This window comes from Lissotriton vulgaris, chromosome 2_1 (assembly GCF_964263255.1).
Source record: "Lissotriton vulgaris chromosome 2_1, aLisVul1.2, whole genome shotgun sequence".
Lineage (NCBI taxonomy): Eukaryota > Metazoa > Chordata > Amphibia > Caudata > Salamandridae > Lissotriton > Lissotriton vulgaris.
In genome coordinates this window covers 2,004,460,388-2,004,488,061 of record NC_141687.1, presented here as the reverse complement: position 1 = coordinate 2,004,488,061, position 27,674 = coordinate 2,004,460,388, and the positions used below count along the sequence as shown (strand labels likewise).

Here is a 27,674-nt window from a genome sequence, read left to right as displayed (position 1 = left end):
TTTCCTTCCCGGGGTTCCTTCCCGGGTGTCCCGGGCTCGGGTGGTGTCTTTACCGCCTTTCCCTGCCGACAAGGTTCCTCTCTTGCCCGTGCTGGTTGTCCGGCGTGCTGTTTTGGCTTCTCTTGAGCGCACGTCTTCCCTTTCCCGGTGGGATTGCCTGTTTGTGTCTTTCGGTCCTGTTCATTCGGGCCACATGCCCTCTCTTTCCGCCTTGAGTGGCTGGCTTACACAGGCTATCATCCTTTCCTATGCTTCGCTGGGTTCGGTGGTACCGGCGGGGGTCCAGGGTCGGTCCTCGGGGTGTGGCTCAGTGTCCTGGGCCCCCTTCAGGGGTGTCTCCTCTGTGGAGATTTGTCGGGCGTCGACGTTGTCGTCCCCCACCTTGTTCATGGGACTCTTTCGGTCCCGGGGGACTTCGCTGGGGCCGTTCGGAGTGCAGGTGCTGCGGCTCCTGGCTGGCCTACTTTTCCTTTATGTCTTGAGTTCAGGTTTCCTGTGATCCCTGTCTTCTTTTCATTTATTCTACATCAACCTTGTGTTGGTTTCTCTGCATCACCGTGTGGTGTTGTTCTCATGGTGGACATTGAAGCCTTGTTGGCTTGGGTATTTGCTCACTATGTAAGTCATGTGGCGAGGAAGACTAACGAGGAGGTAATGCCCCGGTTACTTACCGGTAATCATCATTACTCCGAGTATAGTCTTCCTCGCCACATGAGTTCCTTCCCCCCCTCCCTGTCTTGCTATCGGCTTCATTGTTTGCTTGGTAGTTCAGGCTGTTGGTTGGGCCGGCCCGCCTCTTATAGAGGTCAGGTGGGACTGGTCGGCCATGTTGGGAGGGGGTGGGAGGCTTTTTTTGCTTTGGAGGGTTCTGTCGTGGAGCTTATGCTCACTATGTAAGTCATGTGGCGAGGAAGACTATACTCGGAGTAATGAATATTACCGGTAAGTAACCGGGGCATTATTCCGCAACTTTCTTTCCGCATACCATCACTCTGCATACGTTCATTACGAAAGAACCATGACTCCGCAATGCCATTATAACGCATGGCATTACATTTTATATGCTTTTACCACACATACATTTACAACGAAATTCGTTGTAAATGCATGAATGGTAAAAGAATGTTTTAAAAAAAAATGTTTGGATAAGGTAAGTATGGGTATAGGGTATATGTTTTGGGGTACTGAGGTATATGTTTTGGGGTGTTTGGGTATTTTAAGGGTTCAGATATAGTGTGGGGTTATGGGGTACAGGGGTAGTTTTAGGGTTTAGGGATAGGTATAGGTTTTGGGGTACAGGGGTATTTTTAGAGATCAGGGCTAGGTTTGGGTTTGGGGTATAGGGTTTTTTTTAGGGTTCGGGGGTAGGTTTGGGTTTTGGGGTACAGGGGTATTTTAAGGGTTCAGGGCTAGGTTTGGGTTTTGGGGTACAGGGGTATTTTTAGGGTTCAGGGCTAGGTTTGGGTTTTGGGGTACAGGGGTATTTAGGGTTCAGGGGTAGGTTTGGGGTACAGGGTTATTTTTAGGGTTCAGGGCTAGGTTTGGGTTTTGGGGTACAGGGGTATTTTTAGGGTTCAGGGGTAGGTTTGGGTTTTGGGGTACAGGGGTATTTTAAGGGTTCAGGGCTAAGTTTGGGTTTTGGGGTACAGGGGTATTTTAGGGTTCAGGGGTAGGTTTGGGTTTTTGGGTACAGTGGTATTTTTAGGGTTCAGGGCTAGGTTTGGGTTTTGGGGTACAGGGGTATTTTTAGGGTTCAGGGGTAGGTTTGGGTTTTGAGGTACAGGGGTATTTATAGGGTTCAGGGCTACGTTTGGGTTTTGGGGTATAGGGGTATTTTTAGGGTTTAGGGATAGGTTTGGGTTTTGGGGTACAGGGTATCTTTTTTGGGTTAGGATAGGTTAGTGTTTAAGGGTGTTGGGGTATTTTAAGGAGTAAGGGTGAGGTATGATTATGGGGTGCAGGGGTATTTAAAGGGAGCAGGATGGGATTAGCACACGATGTGAGACATGGCATGAAGGGCGGAAGGTACCACACACCCCCAGCGTTTGTCACGCCCCCAGCACACGCCCACAGCACAACCCAGACACGCCCACAAGGGACTACTTTGCTGGCACGGTTCTTTTACCTTTTAAATGTATATGGTGGGCGTCTGCATAGCCTATGTCCTTCTTCTGCAACTGCCCTTTCCAACGCTGTATTGGGTATTGTGATTGGTGCTGTGGTTCCTGAGATTACCTGCCTCAAAGGTTTGGGCTCTCTCTTTATAATATTACTAGCAGCCCGTCCCGACGTTGTCCTGGTATGAAATAGAATGTTTGTAATGTGACACGCTCATTCGCGTGTGCCCCCGCTTGAGGGCCATCGGGGACCGTCTAACAATTAGAATTTTGTGAGTCTTGAATGATTGTTTCCCGCGGTAAACACCCATTATTCCGCAACTTTCTTTCCGCATACCATCACTCCGCATACTTTCATTACGAAAGTACCATGACTCTGCAATGCCATTAAAACGCATGGCCTTACATTTTATATGCTTTTACCACACATACATTTACAATGAAATTCGTTGTAAATGTATGAATGGTAAAAGCATGTTTTTTTTAATGTTTGGATAAGGTAAGTATGGGTATATGTTTTGGGCTACTGAGGTATATGTTTTGTGGTGTTTGGGTATTTTAAGGGTTCAGATATAGTTTGGGGTAACAGGGTACAGGGGTATTTTTAGGGTTTAGGGATAGGTATGGGTTTTGGGGTACAGCGGTATTTGTAGGGTTCAGGGCTAGGTTTGGGTTTTGGGGTACAGGGGTATTGTTAGGGTTCAGGGCTAGGTTTTGGGGTACAGGGGTATTTTTAGGGTTCAGGGCTATGTTTGGGTTTTGGGGTACAGGGGTATTTTTAGGGTTCAGGGGTTGGTTTGGGTTTTGGTGTACAGGGGTATTTTAGGGTTCAGGGATAGGTTTGGGTTTTGGGGTACAGGTTTTTTTTAAGGTTCGGGGGGAGGTTTGGTTTTTGGGGTACAGGGGTGTTTTTAGGGTTCAGGGCTAGGTTTGGGTATTGGGTACAAGGGTATTTTTAGGGTTCAGGGCTAGGTTTGGGTTTTGGGGTACAGGGGTATTTTAGGGTTCAGGGGTGGGTTTGGGTTTTGGGGTACAGGGGTATTTTTAGGGTTTAGGGCTAGGTTTTGGGTTTGGGGTACAGGGGTATTTTTAGGGTTCAGGGCTAGGTTTGTGTTTTGGGGTACAGGGGCATTTTTAGGGTTCAGGGGTAGGTTGGGGGTTTTGGGGTACAGGGGTATTTTACAGGTTCAGCGCAAGGTTTGGGTTCTGGGGTACAAGGGTATTTTAGGGTTCGGGGGAAGGTTTGGGTTTTGGGGTACAGGGGTATTTTAGGGTTCAGGGATAGGTTTGGGTTATGGGGTAGAGGGGTAGTTTTAGGGTTCAGGGCAAGGTTTGGATTTTGGGGTACAGGGGTATTTTAGGGTTCAGGGCTAGGTTTGGGTTTTGGGGTACAGGAGTACTTTTAGCGTTCAGGGCTAGGTTTGCCGAAGAGCGTCAGTGTGGGTCATAAAAAACATAAGAACATCGGGAAACGAATATGTGATGATATTCCGCAAACCAACATCCCGCATACCATCACTCCGCAATTTTTTTAACGCGGGACTATTACTCCGCTAAATCTTTTACAATGCATATGACTCTATCACGCATGCCATTATAACGCAAATGCATGTGTGGTAAAGTCCTATACATTGTAAAAGTACATTATTAAAACATTAAATATATGTTTGTATATATGTGTATATATATATATATATATGGGTGTTTTTTAAATTTAATTAAAACATTTATCCTTTTAAATTTCATTATTTATATTAGTTTTATTTATTTATTATTTTATTTTATTACCTTTTACACCCTAAAAACGAATCCCAACCTGGTCCCTTTAAATACCCCTGCACCCCATAATCATGCCCACAGCGTTTGTCATGGCCCCAGCGTGTCACGCCCCCAGCGTGCCCCTTGATGTGGCGCAGTTGCGTAATTGGTGCTTGTATGTACGACTCACATGGCATGAAGGGCGTAACGTACCACATGCCCCCAGCGTTTGTCACGCCCCCAGCACATGCCCACAGCAGTTTGAGTCACGCCCCCAGCGCACGCCCACAGCAGAACGCAGACACGCCCACAAGGGACTACTTTGCTGGCACGGTTCTTTTACCTTTTAAATGTATATGGTGGCCGTCTGCGTAGCCTATGTCCTTCTGCTGCAACTGCCCTTTCCAACGCTGTATTGGGTGTTGTGATTGGTGGTGTGGTTACTGCGATTACCCGCCTCAAAGGTTTGGGCTCTCTATTTATAATATTAGTATGGATAGTACTAGCAGCCCGTCCCGACGTTGTCCGGGTATGAAATAGAATGTGTGCAATGTGTGTAATAGGCAAGGGAAATTTATTTTAAAATCTCGCGGTAGACAACATTTTAGCATGAAGTGTCACAATAGTTCGGCATGTGTGTACAGATCCTGTGTGTACCTCGGAGTAAGAAGTATTAGCAGATGTCTCTATTGTGTATGTACTCCTCTTCCGTAGGTAAGCGTGTGTGAAAATGCATTCAGTTGTAAATTACGTGTCCCCGCAGGCTCCCTGAATCGCGTCATCCCCTGCTTGAGGCCCGGCTCCAGTTTTGTTTGATGTTGTGCTTGTGGTGTAAAGTCGTTGATACAGAGAGTTGAGTGGGTGACTGCGCGCGCTGGAGACGCTGCGCGTGTGGGAAAGTGCAGTCAGTTCAAAGGTTAGTGTCCCAGCAGGCGCGCTTAGCCCTGGTTGATGTTGTGCGCCTGGTGTCAATTCATTTATGCAGAGAGTTGAGTGTGTAACAGCACGCAGGAGACTCTGCAGTTAGTGTCCCCGCAGGCACGGTCCTTTATGCAGAGAGTTGACTGGCTGACAGCGCACAGGATACTGTTCACTTATTGTCCCCGCAGGCACGATCAGTCACGTCTGCCCCCGCCTAAGCCTCGGCAATTGCCGCACCCATTGGCCACTACCCTTGCTCCCGTGCAATTGCCGCACCCATTGGCCTTGGCCACGCCCCCGGCCCAACGCACATGTTTGTTTTCCACACGCCCTCAAGGCACATTTTTTTCGGGGGGATGTGCCGCGCGATTGTTGCGGTTTGTCGTGCCCATTGCTCACACCCCTTGTTGCCGGCAATTGCAATTGCCGCGCCCATTGGCCTTGTTCACGCCCCCCAGCACACGCCCCCAGCACAACGCACACGTTTAAGGAACGCTTTTTTTTGGCGTCATCCCGCGCCCCGCCCACGCCCTCAAGGGACTACTTTGCTGGTAATGTTCTTTTACCTTTCAAATGTATATGGTGGGCATCTGTATAACCTATGTTCTTCTGCTGCAACTGCCCTTTCCAATGCTGTATTGGGTGTTGTCATTGGTATTGTGGTTCCTGAGATTACCCGCCTCAAAGGTTTAGGCTCTCTCTTTATAATATTAGTATGGATATGGATGGATTTAGCATTGGCAGGAAAAGTACATTTATACCATATTATTCCAGATATGAAACATCGCTCTAATGACAATGAAAAGTCATTCACAGTCCATGGAGAGCTGAGTGGGCGAGTTGTGCTTTCAAATAATACGGCCCTTATTGCAGACAGCATCCGTTGGCTGAGAGGGTGGAAAGCAGCATGAGGCTTGTATTATCAAATAGCTTCCATATTTTTCGTCTATGATAGAACTTTCGTGATCACTACAGCACTTTCAGGATATGGCTTCCTGCGCGCTTGATGAATGGAGAAAACACCCGCTCTGCCAAATGTGGCCAGACACAGATCACGACGCAGAAGGATATGACGCAACTCTGACTCTGTGTTCTTTGACTAACGTGGTGCGAGGTACTTTCCCTCCATTAACCTCCAGATGAGTTATAAACATTTTGAAAATGAAAAACACACATATGTAATTGTTGGTGGGTGATATGTGTACCAGGATATCCAACGTTATGTTTACTGTGACAATGAAAAGGGTCAAGCATCCATTTTTACATAACAATTATTGTAAAAATATAATTATTCCGATGACTCATTATACCACACCTCATACATCATGTGAGATCGAGTTTAAACTAGGTACAAGCAACAATCCAACCACTGCATTCAGTAGTAGCGTTTAATTTGTTTATGCCAACATTTTACATTTGTTCAGCTCACATAACTAAAGTTTTTTTTAAAGTTATCATTCTTAGCAGCTCTTTTTGAGAAAAAAAGACAAGACACTCCTAAATGTTTTCGATGCAAAATGCCATTCACCATCTCTCAATCAATCAAGAAACTTGTAAACGGCGACTACTCAGCCATCAGGGTCTCAAGGCCCTGGGAGAGGGAATGGGGGGTGGGGAGGCACTGCTGATCTGGAGCAGGCCCTGTGGTTCAGTCGAAGAATCCGGTCTTGAGGTGCTTCCTGAAGTGGGTCAGTGGCACTAATTGCCTCAGGTGGAGAGGCAGGGCATTCCAGTTCTTTGCTGCGAGGTAGGAGAAGGATCTTTCCCCGGCCTTGGTCTTTGCCGGTATGTGGGAAGGCGGTCAGGGCCTGATGGACGGAGCGGAGGTCTCTGGTGGGTGCGTGGAATGCGAGGCGGTGGATGAGGTAAGCAGATCTTGTGTCATGTAGGGCTCTGTGGGCGTGTGTGAGGAGCTTGAAGTTGATTCTTTTGTTGACTGGTGACGTGGCTGCAGCTGGGGATATTGATGATGAGTCTGGCGAAGGCGTTCTGGATGCTTTGCAGTTTCAGAAGGAGTTTCTGGATGATGCCGGCATAGAGTCTGTTGCAGTAGTCGAGTCTGCTGCTGATGAGTGTGTGGGTGACCGTCTCTCTGGACTCAGTGGGGATCCACTTGCAGATCTTTCAGAGCAGGCGTAGCACGTGGAATCAGGATGATGGTATGGCATTGATCTGGCGGTTCATGGGGACCGAGGAGTCCAAGATTTCATGTGTGGTGGGTCCAAGATCTGCGGGACACCAGAAGTCATCCCAGGTGAAGGGGTGGAGCCCAGGATGAGGACTTCAGTCCTCTCAGAGTTTAGCTTGAGGCAGCTGTTCTTCATCCATGTGGTGACAATCTTCTCAACCCATCATGGAAGTTGTTCTTGGCGACTGTGGGTTTATTGGTGAGGGAGGCGATTTGTTTGTTGTGGAGGGTGTCGGCGTAGGAGACGATGTTGAGTCTGTGGTTGCTGACTATGGCTGCAAACGGGACCATGTAAATGTTGAAGAGCATGGGGCTCAGGAAGGAGCCCTGAGGCACTCCACAGCTGATTTCTGTGAGTTCTGAGTGGAACGGCGGTAGCCTCACTGTCTGTGTTTGACCGATGAGGAAGGATCGGATCCATTCCAAGGCTTTTCCGTGAATGACAGCATTTTTGAGTTTTGCACATGGGGTGCGGTGGGAGACGGTGTTGAAGGTGGCCAAGAGGTCCAGGGGGATGAGGGCTGCAATTTCACCTCGGTCGAGGAGGGTGCAGATGTCATCTCTGGTGATGAAGAGGGTGGTCTCGGTACTGTGATTGCTTCAGAAACCAGATTGGGGTAGGTCCAGGATGTAGTTTGCTTCGATGATTGACAATGTATTCAAAACATGGTGGGAAATACAGCAGATCTGTTTTACGAGGTAAATCTCAATACTTTGTTTACAACTTTGAAAAACAGTGTAGTAAAGTGGTAGACAAGTTCAGGGACCACATTATTAAATCTTGTACAAATGGCACTTTGAGTCTATTTGGGATACAGGTGTTGCAGTTTCACTTTACACTAAGTGCAAATGCCCTGCTCTGTAATATGAAGGTCTTTTAGTCTGATTGCTTGTTAGTGAAATGCATTTAGTGTGCAGAAAATGTGATTCATGCATGTTACTGACTGCTGAGTGGAATACGCCATTGAAGGCATGTCTGTTAAGCATGTATGTCATTACAGTTTAACAGGGACAATTCCTGCAAATTTCTTTTTCTATTTAATCTCTTTGGATGAATATTCTGAACTCCACCCTAGTCTTTTGCAACTGTTTTATGATAATCAGGCACACATTTCCCACGTTGCCTCCAATAAGCCAGTAATCACTGCCAGTATCCTGTTTAATTTGGGCCACAATTGCCTTTCCACGTTAGTTGTTTGTTGCTCAGCCAGCTGGAGATTGTTCTAGAATTTTTTCTGCTTCCTCCAGTTTCTTGAGTGAGTGAGATTTAAAAATCTTCCCTATACTTCCCTATACTTCTCTTGATTTTGTCTTTGAAGCAATTTATTCTGCTCATCTTCACATTGCCGATCTTCTGCTGATAGATCTCCACCAAGTTTTAATATTTAATCTTCGAGCCATTGCCTTGTTTATCTGTTCCTAATTCTTGTAAACTATCGTTCTGACTGCCCGCTTATGACTTATAGTTATCCAACTGTTAGAAGCCAGATGGTGAATAATTTTGATATTAATAACGGAGCCATTTTTGCATCGTGTTGTTAATCCCATCACTGGCGTAACGACACATGAGGGGGCCCTCTGCAAAGTACATAGGTGGCCCCCCTCTGTACTCACTTGGGAGATCTCAGGCCAGGGTACTGTGCTGAGGGGGGCCCCTGAAGCTCAGGGGCCACCCCACACTGTGGGGGCTGCAAGGGCTTTTGTTATGCCCCTGCCTCCCGTACCATCCATGTTTGCCTGTTCCAAAATCATCTAAACTACTGTTCTGGCTGACCGCTATTTTCATGTTTCCTGCAGTATGGGTCTTCAGTAAAAGAAGCCGGAGAGTGAAATTTTGTTTGAAAGGAGCCCCAGTACTAGTGTAACCTTGAGCTGATTAAAAATTATTTAGTGCCTTAATGCAAACACTGGGGCCTGTGAGGATCCTGAGCATATCCCGGTACTATGTGGTATATGAATAGAAGTAGGGCTTTAAGTGGGCCGGGTCTGAGCACCGGCAGTTTTTTTAAGGAGGCCTCGAAACGGGTCTCTATTGGGCTCTGTTTTGTTCCCTGGCACAGGTCGTCCATTTTTTTAGAGCGTTACAGGGGAAGGGAAATCCTTTAAAGAGAGTCATTTTCTCTCTGGATTTCTCTTCTCGGAACTCAGGAGCAGCAACATTGTTGTGGTGTCACTAGGGCTTTATGTGGAACATTTTTCAATATTATATACAAGCAAGAGTTGCTGCCTATTTATCTTACGCAACTAACAACCATTGACAAAGCCAATAGTCCTGACTTGTAGGTATGATGTTACTTGCTGTATCATATATCTGGATGCAATGACAGAAACAGCAAAATATCAGTCAGGCGGCACACTATGAGAAGCACACATTTTTAGCTTACATGTTTTTAAGCCACACCCTTAATTACAATGGCCACGCGTCATTGAATGACCCCCCAGTTTTTTCATCCCACTTAAAGCCCAGAACAGCAGTATGGAAAAACATTACAGTAAAGAAATAAAACGTACCCAAACCAATTTTGTTAAAAAGTGTCAAACACTAAAAAGTAACCAAAATGACAAGACTTTTGAATTTATGAATAAAATAGAAAGCATCCATTAAGAAAAAGCTGAATATTAAAGTCATTGTTATCTCATGGAGCACAGTTGACTGGGTCCTAGAAGCTCCTACATTTCTGTTGATTTGATGGCCAGCCATTCAGATCACTCGGTCCCATAGGACCACAACCGGTACAGAGAGGTCTAGATGGCGGACAGAAAAAAGGCACTCTTGGCCAATCAGAACGCTCCATTTAAAAAAAATGTGGTCCTCTGGGACTCCCGCTGGACCAACAGTCAATATATAACTAATGTTTGAACCTCATTTTCTTAAAAACTGCTAAATATATTTACAACAAATCATAACAAGCATTGGCATAGCCAATAGGTATCGCTTTTGGGACCCTGTAAGTATTTAGTTATGCAGCACAATATCCTTGGTGCAACAACATCAACCGTTGCATGGCTAAACACTTATAAGGTCCCAAAGGCGATACCTATTGGCTATGCCAATGCTTGTTAGACATTGTAAGGCTCTTGAACAACTCTGGAGGCATGATTATCAAGCTACAAGTAAAAACCTTCATACAAAACTCACAAAATATTTAAAAAAAATATCGGAACTTCCAGATACTTATAATATACCTCCCACAGCTCGGCCAAAGCAATCTTTAAAACTGCCGCCTCCCGCCCATATGCTGTTCCAATTTGATTGTACCATTCAAGACCTACGTATTACCTTTTATATTTTTCCATGATCAAATCTGTGCTATTTGCGGTTTCATTTGAACTGATGCATCTGTTGATTGCTTCCACTATTAAATCTGGTTCTCCTCGTGATCCATGTCCAGCAAACATTCTGCATCTTATTCTTCGATCCAAAGCGCCAACTGTCACTGATCTGGGTAATTCCCCTTTTCTAATCAATTTTTTACTAAATGCAGATGATTTTCTAATTTTAGACAGTACTATTACTGCCCTTTAGATGCAAGCGATGTGGTGTGAAGTGCCAGCAGAAGAGAATGTATGCAGATCATCAGGAGGCAACTATTGTGTTCCCTGCAGTCATTCAGGGCTGGCAGTCTAAATAAAAGTCAAGAATACAAGTTTCGTCAGCCAGCTTTCCAGATGGACTTTCAACCTCAGGGAACAGAGTGGGCACAATGCAAAGCTATTTGGGCCAATTTTATAAGTCTCATGCCCCTAGTTCTGTAATGGTATTATGGGTTTAACGTAAATTGGGAATGTTCTGTTCAACAGAGTTGTTTGTAAATATTATCAGCACTCCATAATGTATTATGCAATGTGCTGTTCATTTAACACTTATTTTGAAACATTAAATGCACACAATGCCCAGACCATCTCCAGCTTCAAGACAGGGCTTAAAACCTATCTGTTTAATGTTAACATGTAAATTGCCTTCCCCTCCTCGCTGCTCATGCCACATTTCCCCTTCGAGCCAGGATACTTGCTAGTAACAGAGCGCGTTATAAAATTCTTTATAACATAACATAACATAACAAAAAAAACATTACCACTATATGCGACAATATACAAAACAACCTTGTGACTTTCTCATTGGTTAAAATATGTAATTCCAAAGATTAATGTCATTTCTGTGGATATACTAGTATCTTATCCAAGTAAAATGGTTGCTTAAATCACTGCTGGAAAGAAAATCATGTTCCATAAATATAATAAAAACACTGATTTTCTCCATTTACTGCTCGCTATTATACCACAGCACCCCTGAGTTCACAGCTGGTGTACTTAAGAAATGTCCTGTAGTCAAAATGCCTAAGCCTACGTTAATATATGGGATGGTATGCCCAGCAGTCGCAAGGCATGTGCCCAAGCTCTGTACTTTGCTCTGAGTACCCACTGGGGACAGCGTGTATGTGCATCTAGTGGGAACTAGGCATGGCACATGATCTGTATCCATGCCTTCTACTCACTACCCTGGCTTACCTTACACATTGGCCTCATGGCACAGTCAATGTCCTTACCCATTAATCCCAACACAACCAAGCATGTGTAGCCTTTGCTTCTTGGACATGCCAAAAATGACTAACTAAAACAGCAGATCTCGGGTGCACTTTGTTGATTTCTGCCCATTACCCTGTATAACTTCATGGTCCACTTGTTCTTCTTCTAGACCCTCCCAGGCACATAATGCAGGAACTTGGTGAGGTACTTTGACAGATTTATCATTATACTGGTTAAGACTCATCAAAAACGGCATCAGGCTCAGTACCGAAGGAACAACTGGTAATGCTAGTATCTAATAATCCAACAAGCAAAAGAATTGAGCCCTGAAACATTCATACACTTTACAGGACTTACTGAACCCACCATCATGTTCAGACACCACCTCCTTAACACCATCTCCATTACACTTAAAACACCTGTGATGGACTCGATGTAAAAAAACATCCAGGTTGACAAATCGTTAAAGTGTTTAGCCCTCTTGCTGCACCAAGTGACGCCATTGCCATTTTCTGTAGCTCATTGCAGAACTTAGCCCCATGTCTACAGCACCAATTTAAGACACATTTCCTTTGCCTGCAGCATTTGTTGTCAACCCACAACCCCAAAATGCTCCCCTCACTTGTGCAGTATCCAAGAGAGACCCACAACACTTACAACAGAATCAGAGGTCGCTAGGTTTTATCGTCTGAAAATTCCACTTCCAGGCATATTACTGTAAAGGAAAATAATGACACGTTTCTGATGAGAACCATGTCGATGGTTACATAATCTATTTCACGTTAATGCACGGTTCAAGTTGAACCAAGAAGTGAACAAAAAAGGTGCACCTATTACAACACTAGCAATAACGGTTTTGCTTCCAACAGCAACTCCACCGAAAGCAAGCACCCCTTCCTCCACAGGACCAACACACACAAAAAAATGCTTCTCCGTCCAGAGCTCACGGCACTACACAAATAAAAGAAGACTGAAGATGGAGCATTTCTGCAGACCAGCTGAGATGACAGCAACCCACCACTCACAACAAAGTGGCACTTCATACACAAAAGCACACTGGACAACACCTCTCCCAGGCTGGAGGTCCAAAACAAAACCAGATAAACTGGCTTCCAGAAAGCAGTTCCCAGTCTGATCAGATCTGCTCTTTTCTGCCTTACTGACTCTCCAGGTTCATCCAACCTATTGCCATCTCACCCCAAGTGCCTCCTTCAGCCTCTCTCTCTTCCTCTACAGTAACCACTCCGTTGTCCTGTCTCTCCTTCCACTGCCCCTTTCCCTAATGAAGGCTCACCTCTACAGGATGCATACCAGCAGCGCTGGGACCACTGTGCTGCTGGCTGCGAACAACATCCCCTGCCTTGCTACTGGCTCCAGTGCCTGCGCTGCTGCCGCCCCTCCTGTTCTTCCTGCTCGCTTAGTGTCTTGCTTAGCATTTGCAGAACTCATGATCAATGGCGGGCGGGCGGGAGGCAGGAATTCATTGGGCTGGAGGAGACCAGACAGAAGAAGCTGTCAGCGCCCAAGAGTTCACAACAGGAACTTCCAGCCTCAGAGCCAGAAGCAGAGTTGGACTTCCATATGGAGACACAAGGGGTGACAAGGTTACTGCGACTGAAACCTTAATGCCGAGGACATCGCCTATGCTGCTAACGGGGGCCAGTGGTGTGAACGGGGCTTCATACTCTGAAGCAGAACGGTTAGGAATGAAAAAGGAATAAAGTTAAAGGACACAAGGGAGGACAAGTTCGCTGCTCTCACCAAGGAGCTGAACCTGTGCCGTGAACAGTTGCTGGAGCGCGAGGAGGAGATCTCTGGGCTGAAGGCAGAGCGGAACAAAACAAAGGTGAGTCAAAACGAGATCACAGGGCTGGCTTGGAGATTACAGGCCTGCGCCGGGGGAGGGCGTCTGCCTGCAATGGGGAAAAAAAAGCAAGTTTCACGAGAGGAGGCAGCAGGGGAAGGGGAGAGAAGATGGGGCCTACGCCCGTTTCCCTTGTGGGAGCGAGCTGGAGGGAACCATTTGGTTTCCAAGCTAGCTCCTGCAAGGGAATCGCCAAACGTGCAATGCTAAGCGTGCATGTTTTTGGCAGAAAAGGCAAACCGATTACTAAAGGTCTCCTCCTAAGCAGCGCATGCGCGCTGCGTAGGCGAGCCCTAAAAAGTATGCTTTCTTAGTAAAAATCTAGTTTTCTGCCTAATTTGGTATCATTCTGTCCAGACTTTTTTTCTGTATCGCAGTCTAAAATTCCTATGGGAAATTACATGTGGAGAACGTGTTTTGGGACTCTCCCTTTATTTCAGCCTCCACATGACAGATTAGCCTGAAACTTTCCAGGACGGAAATGCACCGAAGGATTACCAAAAGCAACCTCGCCTTTAAAAAGGTGGGTCAGAGGAATACAATGGATACTAGACATAACAGTAACAGAATTAGATGATGGTATGCAATGTTTCAATTCTGAATCTGTAAGTGTGGAACAACTGAGAGAATCTGCCTGAAGAGGCAAAAAACCTGCTATGGTCTGATGACATAGCGCACCCTAGACCTCTTTCTTGACTTCCTCCATTTTCTAAATCATCCACTGCCACAACCTGTGGCTAAACCAAAAATCAGCATCTGCAAATCCGAGTATTGTCAGTTGTTTGTCATGGACTTGATATTTTAGCCTTCTAGATACCAAGAAGCCAAAAGATATATTGTTTTGTTACTGAGTTATGGGTGCACAATTTCAGAATATGGCTACCCATTAATTAAATCTCTTTACGTTCCCAAGAATCCCTCTTCAAACTACTGCGTAATGATATCTTCATCTAAATAATACATATGCTTTGAGGTGCCTGTCCATGGCCTGTAAAGGTATTCAAATGCTATTCTTGAACTAACCAATATGTATGGCATTTGGCAGCTCTTTTAAAACTATTTTTTGACAAAAAAATGACAAAAATGCCACTCTGCACCACTTAAATAAATAGTACAGTAATTAATCTTCTCTTAATGATTGTTTTATTAATCTCCCCACCTTTTTCCCTTACCCTGTTTTTAGTTAATTAATCTTTACTCTTAATGTATTTTATATATGTACAATTTTGCGACCAGCGATGTAGTGGTAGGTCAATGTAGTGAAGGCAGGGTTGTAGGGCCTATTACGCCCACGTGTGTGTATAATTAATGCCAGAAAATGCAGAGATAATTAACGATTAAACTACAGCTTCCGTATACATTAGTCTTCTGTTCTTTTATTGAGTAACATTGTAGGCGTATATGAGGAATATGTAAGTTATCTTGTTGGTGCATTTATTGTATGTGAGAGTGGACTGGGGTGTGAGCCCTGATCAAGCACCAACCACAAACCTTGTCAGGGTAAGGTGCAGGCAAACCCCAAATTAACATGTGCCTAAGTATCTGGTAGCTGGTACAGAGCAGTCAGGCTTAATTTAGAAGCAATGAGTAAAGTATTTATACAACACTTCATACATTAATAAAGCGAAAACAGCTCACAGTTCTGTTCGTAACAAGCTTTATTCGATATAATAAATGAATCATAAAAGCACATAAATATATTTCATCATAAAAAAATTCAACCAACTGCAATTAAAAGGACGGTAATGCCAGCCTTAATTTAATATGCAATCATCAACACAATATAGGCATTGATATCATATGGTCCTCAACATATAAAAACTTCGAGTGAATCTGTATTAAAAGTGTCAATAATTAAAAACAATCAATACCATAATGCATCTACCCACCCTTATCCATACCTCTTTCTAATTACAATGTCACCTCTAATGAAGTTTAAAACCACAGAGCAAATATCAAAAGACTCCAAAGAAAGAAGGTAGTTGAAACCTTCTTTGTAAGAACAGCGGCGTAGTGCCTTCAGCAGTGGAGATAAAAAAGTGACTCTCACTGTCTTATACAATGGACAGAACAAAACAAAATGTCTGGTACTTTGTTTTGTCATACTGTTACATAGACACAACGTAAGGTTATTTGACCAACTTTATTGCTGTCGGAAATCAACCAAATAGTGCACCATGGACAAGCGAAATCAAGTCAAGTGAAATCTATATTGTTGATTCCTTGGAAAATCCAAATAAAATTGAGGTTGAGTTGTCAGGGCCATGATATTTAAATGAGTCACTGATCTCTACTCTTTCAGGTCTTGCAGATGATGTTAGCTCGACGATAAGGCGTATGCAGCTGTAATCACGGATTTTGCTCAGTGGGGCATTGTTGCAGGATTTAAAAAATATATATTAGACTCTGATATTGAAAGGTATGTTTCAAATATCTAAACAATGGGATACTATCAGCGTTAAAGAGGGAGAGACAATCTTTAATAATGGATCTTGTGAACTCCAGTTTGAGGGTGATCCAAACCTTTGCCTATAGCAACAAAGGAGCAAGGGCAAGTTTATCCTCAATTTGTTCCAGACCCAATTTAAAATGGCAAAAGACAACATATTCAATTGTGTGTTTAATAATTTGGGTGGATCTGTGCAAGGTTTGTATTGTTGTTAACAGTCGTTTTACAGCAATTGTGATCAGTGATTAGTAATGTCACAGATATTCATTGTCATGTATCCTCTGGGTCACAACCCGGTATGTACCATGCACAATTAATAAAATCTGTTGTTAAAAAAAATGACAAAAGAGAATCAACATACTTTTGGGTACCATCAATAGCCGTATAATACAATTATTCCCAACTACCTGGAGCTTAGAGCAAATACTATACCCCAAACACCAGCACCGTACGAGGTAATCAATAGACAATTCACTTTATAAAAAGTCAACAACTCTTTAACTGGCATCTGACCCAAATGGGCAGTGAAACGAAAAAGTGCCTCCACTACTAGGAGATTGCAGGGCACTCAGAGCAAGTAAAGAATTCTATGAAAGTTGAGAGTTAAAAATATTTCCAGGTAGGAACATTTTTTGAATTTTTCAATTATATTCCCATGGACCGTAAATGTTCTAGACTTTGTTCTTTTTTGTCCACAGACCAAGACCTATGATTTTTCATTATTAAGCTTTAGATCCAGTGACGTCTTAAAGCCAACAAATTTGTCAATGGAAATCTGTAGGCTATTTGCAGTTCTAGCAATGAGGACAGCATTGTGTGCATATACCAGTGTTGCAATGCAATCACAGCCAATCTTAGGGTAATCAAAGGTTTTCTCCAACAGATGTGCCTTTTACCCCTTGGTGTAGATAAGAAATAAGTGGGACCACAGCCCCAAGCAGCACACGTGGCGCGTACGCCGCTAATGCTTCTCTCAAGCGCCAGGAGGCGTTTTTAAGGAGAGCAGAGCTCCCGGGACACGCACGGGCAAAGCCCGGGCCAAGGGTGGGGCCGTCTTAGGTCGTCAGAGGCCGAAGGAGGCCGGGCTGGGCCACTGCTCTTGGCTGCTGCACCGAAAACATTGGGCCACAAGTGGGCAAGAGATATGCTACCATAAACCCCAAGCTACTTTGTTACAATATTTTTTACTGACTGATTTCCCTGTGACCTTGCTGCCCCTCGCCAAAGAAACCTGTTGCGACCTGGACAAGAAAGTTAGAGGTATTGTGGATTCGAGGTTACAGTAACTCTAATAATTGTACCGAATAGTCCTTGGATGCCCACATTAAGGTGGGAGAATCTAACAGGCATCGGAAATCAGATAGCAGTCTAGTACTGCTGGGAAGTTGGAAAAAGATAAACTGGGCTGTGACTGTAACGATACGCTGTTGGTTTGGTTTAGTTCCTTTTTCTTTTTGTCTGTGCCGGATATGTTATTGAAGGACAAAGATTAAGTTGTAAGTTGTAAGATTAAGTTGTAACCTACTGCCTGCACCGCCCCGCTAGCTAGCTAGCGGGGCGGTGCAGGCAGTAGGTTACAACCTGAATTCCTCGGCAACAAACTAATACGTTTTTCACGAGGGTAACCTCCCCTGTCCCATGAAGTCCTTGAACACTCCACTGAGAGTGTTTTGATTTTTTAGCTCACCCAGTGTGGAGCGAGCTAATACCACGGGCACATTTTCGCCTTCCAGTGGTCCCATGTGGTAGGATTGGGTGCGTCTTTTAGGGGACGCAGACCGTCCACCTACTTGGTTTTGAGGTCCTGACGAAAACCTGGTTAACCATAACCGCTAAGGTTGAAACATGTAGACCTGACACATAGACCCTATTATTTACAGAGATACACAGGCTCATCGTTGCCCTATTTTATCTCGCCACGATTTTAATATTGTCCAGTTGCTTGCCAATAAAAAATCTTTATTTTACAAGTTCAAACCAGGACAATTTTTAACACACTGATTTTTTTCATTTTTTTCATTTTTCACGCACCACCACTCACAACCTGCTCCACTGTAATCAGGTGTTGAAGCACACCCTGATGACGCTAGGTCATTAGGGTGGACCCCGATGATGAAGCATGTCATCACTAGGTGATGAGTGAGGGGTTTTTAAGAAAAAGAGTTTTCCTCTACTTTGTGAAAACCGTCCACCGATACAGCGACTTGTGAATTCTCACTGGTGGTACTCCTCCATTTTGTTTTTTCTACTATTGTATCCAGGGGTACAGGAGTACTCCCTGTTCACTCTGGTGAACATAACCCTTGCTCTCTCCATTGTTTTTGTATGTAATCCAAAATGGCACCTTTTAGTCGATAAGATTTCACCATAGGTTTAGACGACATAGCCGCACACAAGGTTTGAAAATCCCGTACAATAACAGACAGGGGAGTCTCATGACTTAAACAACTGTTTATGAGCTGTTTATGAGCTCAAATGTTTCACAAGTTATTTTATGAACAAATTCTTGTGGGCGCATCCAATCCCATTTTATCCTAAGACCTTGATTAACAATGTATCTAATAGAATGCTTGAGAGTCCCTTGTTCACAGCAACAGCTGTGAACAAAAGCAACTATGGAACCTTGCTCTGCGGGCCTTTACTGGCCCTTAGAAGCCCGGAGCATTGCTACACATTCCAATGTTCTAATATTGTTTCGTTTTTTATCTTAACACTTTCCATGGTACTTTTCAGACTAGTGCAGTCAGACCAGGTCACTGGAACTTCCACTTAATACGACCAAATATACCTTGCCATTGGTATTTCCTTGATCAATATTTATTATTTATCCCTGAGTACATCATCCTGTTGAAGATAATGCATATTTTTCATTTTTCGTACATCAGTAGTGAAGAGAATGTGGCAATAAATAGATCCCCACCAATGTTCACATCTGTGTGTTCTGCTGTCACACTGTATTGTTTCATTTGAATGCAGATCTCTGAATCTTATTTTCAAACACAGGTGGCAAACCAGCCCTTGGAGCCAGTGCTCTGCGACCTGTGGAGTTGGAATACAGACAAGGAATGTTTACTGCCCGCAGTCAGTGGAGTCTGGGGACCCGAATGCACAAGAGTGTGTAGATAAAAAGCCTTTTGCGTTCCAAGCCTGCAACCAGATTGACTGTCCTCCTGGCTGGCATGTCGAAGAGTGGCAACAGGTAAGCCAAACTCACTCTGAAGTTATTTTGAAGAAATTATTGAAACTCCCATGGTGCGCTTTGGGGCACCTTGGGAAAAGGGAGGATGCTGAATTAAATGCACGCTGTCCCTTGCTTCCACAGTGCACACGCACGTGCGGCGGAGGGACCCAGAGTCGCAAGGTGAGCTGTAAAACGTTAATGGCTGACGGGAGCTTCCTCAAGAAGCCCGATGACCACTGCAAGAGTGTCAGACCAGCCACACACAAGCCATGCGGCAAAACGGACTGCCCCCCGCAGCTGACCGTGGGGGAATGGTCACAAGTAAGTTGCCAAATATACCACACGTTGTTCTTTTTGTCTCTATCACACAAATGTTTAATCCAAGAAGGTAATAACATCACTCACAAAACTGTGCACTACAGTATGTGGGTGGAGTTACAAAAGGCGGTAGAGTGCGTCACTGCTGAGAAGGATGGGCCATACTGCTCCTCTCTAAGAAGTCTGAGATAACAAACGCGCCCTCCGTCGGAAATTGACTGCACAATGCATCACATCCTCATACACTGACAAAGTAAGCCACATCCGGCATGTTGGGAGCATTATATGTGCTTTCCTAATTTCATGATAAGTATTCTCTGGGTATGGGAAGCCCTGCCAGGAAGGCAGATATCATTTAGCAAAAAGTTTATTCGTATCTTGAATCCCACTTAGCCCTCGAAAATTAATGAAGCCAAATTTTAATTAGCCAGATTTGAGGTGTTTTAAAACTTTTAGTTTTTCTCCAAAATTTTTTTATGTATAATTGGATGCTTTATAACCTTCATGAAGTCCTAGTGGCATCATCCATTAAAGGAAGGCTGAGTGGTTTGTAAATCTCCTCACACACCTGAGATGGCATTTGGTCGGTAACGTGATTATTATTAAATTGAGCAATGGGAGCACATGCTGCTAACGAGTCCTGTCATTAAAGGTATAGAACCCTTACTTCCCCCACAAAGGTGCAACATAATGGAGTGAAAGAGTGACATTTTATATCGTTTTTCTCTGTGCTCTTTAGCAGTTGAATGCTAAAAGAAGCAGGGCTATACTGCTATACCTTTTACGCAGACAGACAAGTCTGAAGCTTTGGTGGAGTTGGGGCCCAAATCTTGGTGGAGCCGGGGCTCTTACTTGTTTCCTATCCAATCTACATCACGTAATTTTCGTAAGCTACTAGGGAGGGGAAAGGGAAATCATAACATGTTGTGTCACCAGCGTTCGCGGCATCATGAATCAATCAATCAATCAATCAATCACAGCATTTATATAGCGCACTACTCACCCGGAGGGTCTCAAGGCGCTAGGGGAGGGGGGGTCCGCCACTGCTCGAACAGCCAGGTCTTGAGCTGCTTCCTGAAGGCAAGGTGGTCTTGGGTCAGGTGGAGGTGGGTCGGGAGGGAGTTCCAAGTCTTGGCGGCCAGGTAGGAGAAGGACATTCCTCCTGTGGTGGCTCTTCGGATCCGGGGGACGGCGGCGAGGGCGTGGCCGGTCGATCGAAGTTGGCGTGTGGGAGCGTAGAAGTTGAGGCGGCTGTTGAGGTATCCTGGGCCTTGGTTGTGTAGGGCCTTGTGTGCGTGGGTGAGGAGACGGAAGGTGATTCTCTTGTTGACCGGGAGCCAGTGCAGATCTCTCAGGTGACCGGAGATGTGGCTGCAACGGGGGATGTCCAGGATGAGTCGTGCTGAGGCGTTCTGGATTCGCTGGAGTCCTTCTGGAGTTTGGCGGTGGTTCCGGCGTAGAGGGAGTTGCCGTAGTCCAGACGGCTGGTGACGAGGGCCTGGGTGACCGTCTTCCTGGTCTCGGTGGGGATCCACCGGAAGATCTTACGTAGCATGCGCAGGATGTTGAAGCATGACGAGGAGACGGCGTTGACTTGTCTGGTCCTGGAGAGGGAGGAGTCCAGGATGAAGCCCAGGTTGCGTGCGTGGTCTGTTGGTTTGGGTGCGCTGCCCAGGGCGGGGGGCCACCAGGAGTCGTCCCAGGCGGAGGGTGAAGAACCCAGGATGAGGACTTCCGTCTTGTCCGAGTTCAGTTTCAGGCGGCTGTTCATCATCCACTTGGCTACGTCTGTCATCCCTTCGTGTAGGTTGGCTCTGGCGGTGGCGGGGTCGTTGGTGAGGGAGAGGATCAGCTGGGTGTCGTCGGCGTAGGAGAAGATGTTGAGGTTGTGTTGGCGTGCAATGGCTGCGATGTAGACGTTGAAGAGGGTTGGGCTGAGCGAGGAGCCTTGAGGAACGCCGCAGATGACTTCGGTGGCTTCTGATCTGAACGGGGGGAGGCGGACTCTCTGTGTCCTTCCGGCGAGGATCGAGATGATCCATTCCAGTACCTTCTCCTGGATTCTGACGTTGCTGAGGCGCTGCACTAGGGTACGGTGGCAAACAGTGTCGAAGGCCGCGGAGAGGTCTAGGAGGATGAGGGCCGCTGTTTCTCCGTTGTCGAGCAGGGCTCGGATGTCATCGGTAGCTGCGATCAGGGCGGTCTCGGTGCTGTGGTTGGCCCGGAAGCCAGACTGCGAGAGGTCGAGGGATCTGTTTGTCTCGAGGAAGGCGGCCAGCTGCTTGTTGACGGTCTTCTCGATGACTTTTGCAGGAAACGGGAGCAGCGAGATGGGGCTTTGGTTCTTGAGGTCGGTGGGGTCGACTGATGACTTCTTTAGTAGGGCACTGAGTTTGGCGTGCTTCCAGCTCTCCGGGAAGGTAGCGGTGTCGAAGGAGGTGTTGATGATGTCCCGCAGGTGGGGTGCGATGACAGCGTCGGCCTTGTTGAAGACGTGGTGAGGGCAGGGGTCGGTCGGAGATCCGGAGTGGATGGAGTTCATCGTGCGGATGGTGTCATCGGTGCTGATCGGGGTCCAGGCACGGAGGGTGGTGGTGGGGGGCGGTGGTTCAGTGGTGGCGTGTGTCGGTCGAGAGCTGAAGCTGTTGTGTATGTCCGCGATCTTGTTGTGGAAGTAGGAGGCGAGGGAGTTGCAGAGGTCTTGCGAAGGGGTGATGTCGTTGTTTCCGGCGTTGGGGTTGGAGAGCTCTTTAACAATGTTGAAGAGTTCCTTTCTGTTGTGGGCGTTGTTGTCCAGTCGTTCCTTGAATGCAGTTTTCTTGGTGGCGTGGATCAGTTGGTGGTGTTTTCGGGTGGCGAGCTTGAGGGCAGTCATTTTGTTCGGTGTTGGGTCTCTGCGCCAGGCTTTCTCGAGGGCTCTGCAGTTCTTCTTGGAGCTCTTGAGTTCTTCGGTGAACCATGGGGCTTTCTTGCTGCCGGGTCTGCTAGGCGGGGTCTTCAGAGGGGCGAGGTCGTCTGCGCAGTTGCTGATCCACTTCGCGAGGTTGTTGACCGCCTGGCTTGGGTTCGTTGCGCTGGTGGGAGGGTTCATGCTCAGGGAAGTCGCGAGCTGGTCGGCTGTGATCTTGTTCCAGCTTCTGCGTGCAACCTGTTGCTGGTGGTGGTGGATCGTGGTCCTTCTGAAGCTGAAGTGGACGCAGCTGTGGTCCGTCCAGTGGAGTCCGGTGGCGTGGCTGAAGGCGATGTCCTTGCTGGATGAGAAGACGGGGTCGAGTGTGTGTCCGGCGTAGTGGGTGGGGGTGGTCACCAGTTGCTTGAGACCGAGGTTGGTGAGGTTGTCCAGCAGGGTGGTGGTGTTGCGGTCGTTGTTGTTCTCCAGGTGGAAGTTGAGGTCCCCGAGGAGGATGTAGTCAGCGGAGGGGAGGGCGTGCGGGCTGATGAAATCGGCGATGTCTTCGCTGAATTGTGTGCGTGGTCCCGGGGGTCTGTAGATGAGGATGCCTCTGAGGGTGGTCTTGGGGTTGATGTGGATCTGGAAGTGCAGGTGTTCGACGGGTGTGAGGGTGTCGTCGGTGTTGGTCGTGATGCGGATGGAGTTCCTGTGGATGATGGCGATGCCTCCTCCTGTCTGGTTGACGCGGTCCCTCCGGATGAACTTGTAGCCGTCCGGGATGGCGATGGCGATGTCGGGCGCTGAGGAGGCGTTCATCCAGGTTTCCGTGAGGAAGTAGACGTCTGGGGCTGTGGTGTCGAGCAGGTTCCAGAGCTCGACGGCGTGTCTGTGGACGGAGCGGGTGTTGAGCAGGATGCACTGGAGGTGGTTGCTGCTGGAGTTCGGCTTGGTCGGTGCTGGTGTGGTGCAGGTCCGAATGCGGGGGAACTTGCAGGAATGGCAGCAGAAGGGTCCGTGGGTGCGTCTCGGGGTGGCTCGATAGCAGCCCGGGATTCTACCGTCGTTGAGTGCGTAGAGTTCGGTGGCGTCGTAGGTCCGGCGGGTGGGCTGGTGTCTGCGGGGGCCAGGGGTCCTGGCACTGGGCGCGGTCCAGGCGCGGATGGGCGCAGACGGGCTTACCTTTGGCTCACCTTCGGCGCTCAATCGGTGCTCCCGCTGCGCGCGTCCGCTGCGCGGTCGCTCTGGGGGCGTCATAAGAAGGGAGCCGGGAGGGGAGGGTCCGCTGGGAGGCGGGAGCGTGTTAGCCTATCGGCTGCTGGGGGTGCGGGGCCGCAGGCAGGCAGCGGCGGGAAAATCGAGTGCGGGCTTGGCGGGCGGCCCTGTGGCGGCTGGGGCGCTGGAGGAGGGAGAAGACAGCGTTCGGCGATCAGTCAGGCACAGGCAGCAGGTGAGGCACAGGAGCAGGAGGGACGAGGAGCGTGGGGGCAGCCAGGCCGATGAAGGTAGGGCTTTATGAGGGTATTCCAATCAAGCAAGACCACTGTACTTGACTATTATGTGATTGGTGTATTTGACTATTAAGTTGCTGCTAATATTAAAATGGATAAGTGAATATGCCGAGGGTACAGAAGAAACCTAAAGTTGTGACTAATCACTGTTTAGGGGGGTTAAACCCTGTGCAAACAGCATTTCCTGCAACATATAAAAAAGAAAAATACAGGCACAATTATGCAAACACGGAAACATTCATAACTTGTGAGCAGAGTCAGCACATTTCACTGCTCAAAATGAATTAGGTGGATTTGGCTAATCAGTTTCAATAAAGGTTGCGCTTTTTTTGCAGATGATCAATGTTGTAGCTTTCTCTTTGCTCCATCTCCTGAATACACAGAAATGGGCCGAAAAGCATGCACGGGCTCACAAGTCCCCTGAAATTTAATGATTTAACTCTTTCAAGTAGTAGGTCCATGCGCTCTTAAGCTTTTGCCAAAATCTTGCAGTTTTCAAAGATTGGAATTTCAAATATTCGCTGTGTGGGCCTCCCTGAGATCACTGTTACATTTCAACAACAGGCAGGGATAGCAAAAGAGTGAGCCAGCTCTCTTCCAGAGTTTTGGGGTGATTCCCCAAGCCCTTTAAATAGTTGAAAAAACCCACAATCAAATGGTATGGCATGCCACAGAGATTTTTTCCTAATGTACTGACTGAAAGACATTGGCCTCAATTCATACATTTTTTTCAAGTGTTAATGTGACTTAAGCATGGAAAAAGCCTTTATAACTCTCCAACAAAAGCCGATCTAGGTGATTACTAACTCTTTAAACACAAAACAAAGTGCATTAGATACAGCACCAAGTTTTGACTTAAGGGTTTCCCTGCTGTGGTCAGGGAAATTCTCAATACATTTCTCAAGACATTTCCCACATGTGTACCTTACAATCTAACTAGCAGCCCGTCCCGACCTTGTCCGGGAGCATTCAGGCTTCCCCTACCCCTGCCTCCCCAGACATTTCCCAGCAGCCCGCGCCCCCGCCCGCCCCGTCCCCTGCCTGCCCCGACATTGCCTTTCCTCAGCCGATCTGTTTTCCCGCCTGCCCCGACCCCCGCCTGCCCTGACATTGCCTTTCCTCAGCCAATCTGATCTGTTGTAACTCCCTATCCCCCGCCCGGCCGTCCCCCGCCTGGCCCGACACCCACCTGCCCCGACATTGTCCCCGGAGCCTTACCTCAGCCGCCGCTCCTCAGTTCACTGCTCCTCGCCGCTCTGCTCCTCACCGCCTGTCCGCCGGCGCTCCTCCCCCGTGCCATGTCCGCCTCTCCGCTGCTCGCACCGCCACTGGCCTGTCCGCTGCTCCTCATGTCACCGCTCTTCCCCTGCGCCATGTCCGCCGCTCCTCCGATGCCGCTCCTCCGATGCCGCTCCTCCCGTGCTCCTGACATGAGCACGCACGTCGCGGCCGGCGCTACTTTGGAGGGACTACTTTTTTTTTTAATATAAATTTTGTAAACAACGTTTATTTTTTATATTTATATAGCCTATAACCATCTACACACCCTGACGATTTCAACGGTGTATCGGGTGTGTAGATTGGCGCCGTGGTTCCCAAGTTTACCCGGCTCAAAGCCTGAAAGTTCTTACTTTATTATAGTAGTATAGATTTACAATGGAGTGGTACAGGCTTATGTGTTGTAGTAATGTGGGAAAATGTACCAACCACCTTAAAATATACTTTTTGTCTTACCTAGCTCTACACAGTTTCTGGAATTGCATCATTTTTATAAATTAAAGTTGCTCTCAACCAATTCCTTTCAGATATAAACACCATTTTCAGGCATAAAAATTAAATTAATGCTTTTCCCTTAAATGTCTTTCTTTGCTTGACTCACCCTGTGAAGTACAGACAAAGAGTGGGTCTCTGATGGTGGAAAATGAAAGGGGAACTCCTTGTTTTAAAGTCAAACAAAAGAACAATGAAATTAGAGTAATTTCATATCCATAATGTACTGTTCGGAATGCACAGGATACATAGACATTTAAGTATAGCATAACAAGGTTATGTCACTACTACATCATTGATAGATTCATTCTCATACATTGTTAATATACATTGTGCATATATTAAAGACATATATAGAAAGTGCAGTATATTTATGAATTTTAACATAACTCAAAAATAGCAAACACATATATGTTATTTTGTGAAATGGTTTTACAAATGAAGGGCCAAGTGCACCAAGAGACAGGTTGCAAAAAGACCCACGGCAACCGCTACCCACTAAGAGGGGTCGCAAACATTCCATCTTATCTCTTTGCATACTGTCTCTGATTTTGCAATGTGACCTATGTACTAATAAGTTGCATCACAAAATCTGAACTCACCGGAGGTTGCAAAAGGAACTCACTAAGATTATTAAAAGGCAGGTCGCCATTTGACCTCCTCTTAATGGGATGCTAGTCTGTATGGCACAGCAGGTCACCTTACCTGTGTCTACATTCCCAAATGGGAAGCATTTTGGTTTTTTTAAAGCAACCTATGTTCTGTATAGGAACTGGTGGTGCTTTATCAAAACAAAACAAGTTTTGTTTTGGGACATACATGGGGAAGAGCAGGCAGTAAGTAACTTTTAATCGGGTGGGTAGATGATCAATTGTTTCGAGTGTGATTGTGGGCACAAATCACTGATACATCCCTTGGCTGCTTTTCCAACTTGAAAAATGGGTTTAGTAAATAGAAAAAGGCATTTTCAAGTCACAAAATTATGTAATTTCACAAATCACATGCTTTATCATTACAAAATAGCCTTGTACAAATAGCCCCATGTTCATAATTATTAGAAACGTTTTGTATGAAGAGCTAATGAAATGTCCCAGAATGTCAAGGTATCCAACAATAACCAAAGAATATATAGCTGCGCCTGTTGAAATCTCTTGATAAACAGTAGATATATTTTTTCTGCTACTTATGCTTATGGAATCATGACTATCTTATGCATTGTTAATCAACCATACATAATAGCAAAGAGATACCATCATAAGTCAATCAAATGCTATCTATGGGAAGAGAGGAAAAAACACAGACTGCGTCCTCCCACCGTAAATCATTCAACACCAAAAAGTATCCTATTTCCACAATGTTTGAGGCTAACTGTTCACAAATCCACACTCTTTATTGTTTATTTTATAGAGCCTCACACACCCTAAAGGTGTAATTTTCATCATTGGGTCTCATCCTGGTCCCTAGAAAACAGAATGGGCTCAACCATATTCCAGGGAAAACTTTGGATAACTTCCTGCCAGGGATTCACTATAAATTACCTCAGAACACCTAGGTATCCCTTTATTTTTGGTGTTCCTGGTATGATTACAAATCATAAAACAGGCTGCTTAAAGAAATTATGGTCCTACACCCGACTCAAGAGTCAACTCAAGTTTGAAGAACAGATAACTGTAGGAGGTTGTTTCCACTGGCAGCCTGGACATTTGAAGATTTCTCACTAAAAATTATTAAGTCTAAGTGCAAAATGGGGCTTAGTTCTTTTTCCAGAGGTGCGGGACCTTTGAGCAGGAGAAATCTGAAATTCAATCCAACACTGTGGGACTGCTGGTCAAATACATTTTCTGGCAGGTCCATCTAAATTCCTGGAGGAAATGTTTTTAAAAGTTTCCAACAACTGTAGAACATTTATAAGGCACCCATGACAGATGTCAGGCAGAGATCAACAGCAAAGTCCAGTCCAAACTCAGTTGCCACTGGTCAGGTGGCACTACAGAGAAAAGGCCTCTTCCTGCTTGTTTTTGGGTCACACAGGAGGTCATTCAACTTACCCTTGGAGAACACTTTTTAGTCCTGGGTACAAAAGAGAACAGGTACGGTCATATAGGGCTCCTCTCAGGTCATAGGAAGGAGGTCCAGCCTTCTTCTGACCTTCCAAATGTCCAGATAGTGTTGGTGGAGGA

The 27,674-nt window shown here is 46.1% G+C and overlaps 1 protein-coding gene across 1 annotated transcript in view; it reads left to right on the top strand.

The window, feature by feature from the left end:
* The window catches only part of ADAMTSL3 (ADAMTS like 3), a 2,358,716-nt gene that overhangs the window by 1,877,397 nt on the left and 453,645 nt on the right, over positions 1-27,674 (top strand). Inside the window, exons 18-19 of the mRNA XM_086958228.1 lie at positions 18,828-19,023; positions 19,147-19,326. Coding sequence (XP_086814354.1) covers positions 18,828-19,023; positions 19,147-19,326 — 376 coding nt within the window. The remainder of the gene's footprint in view (positions 1-18,827; positions 19,024-19,146; positions 19,327-27,674) is intronic.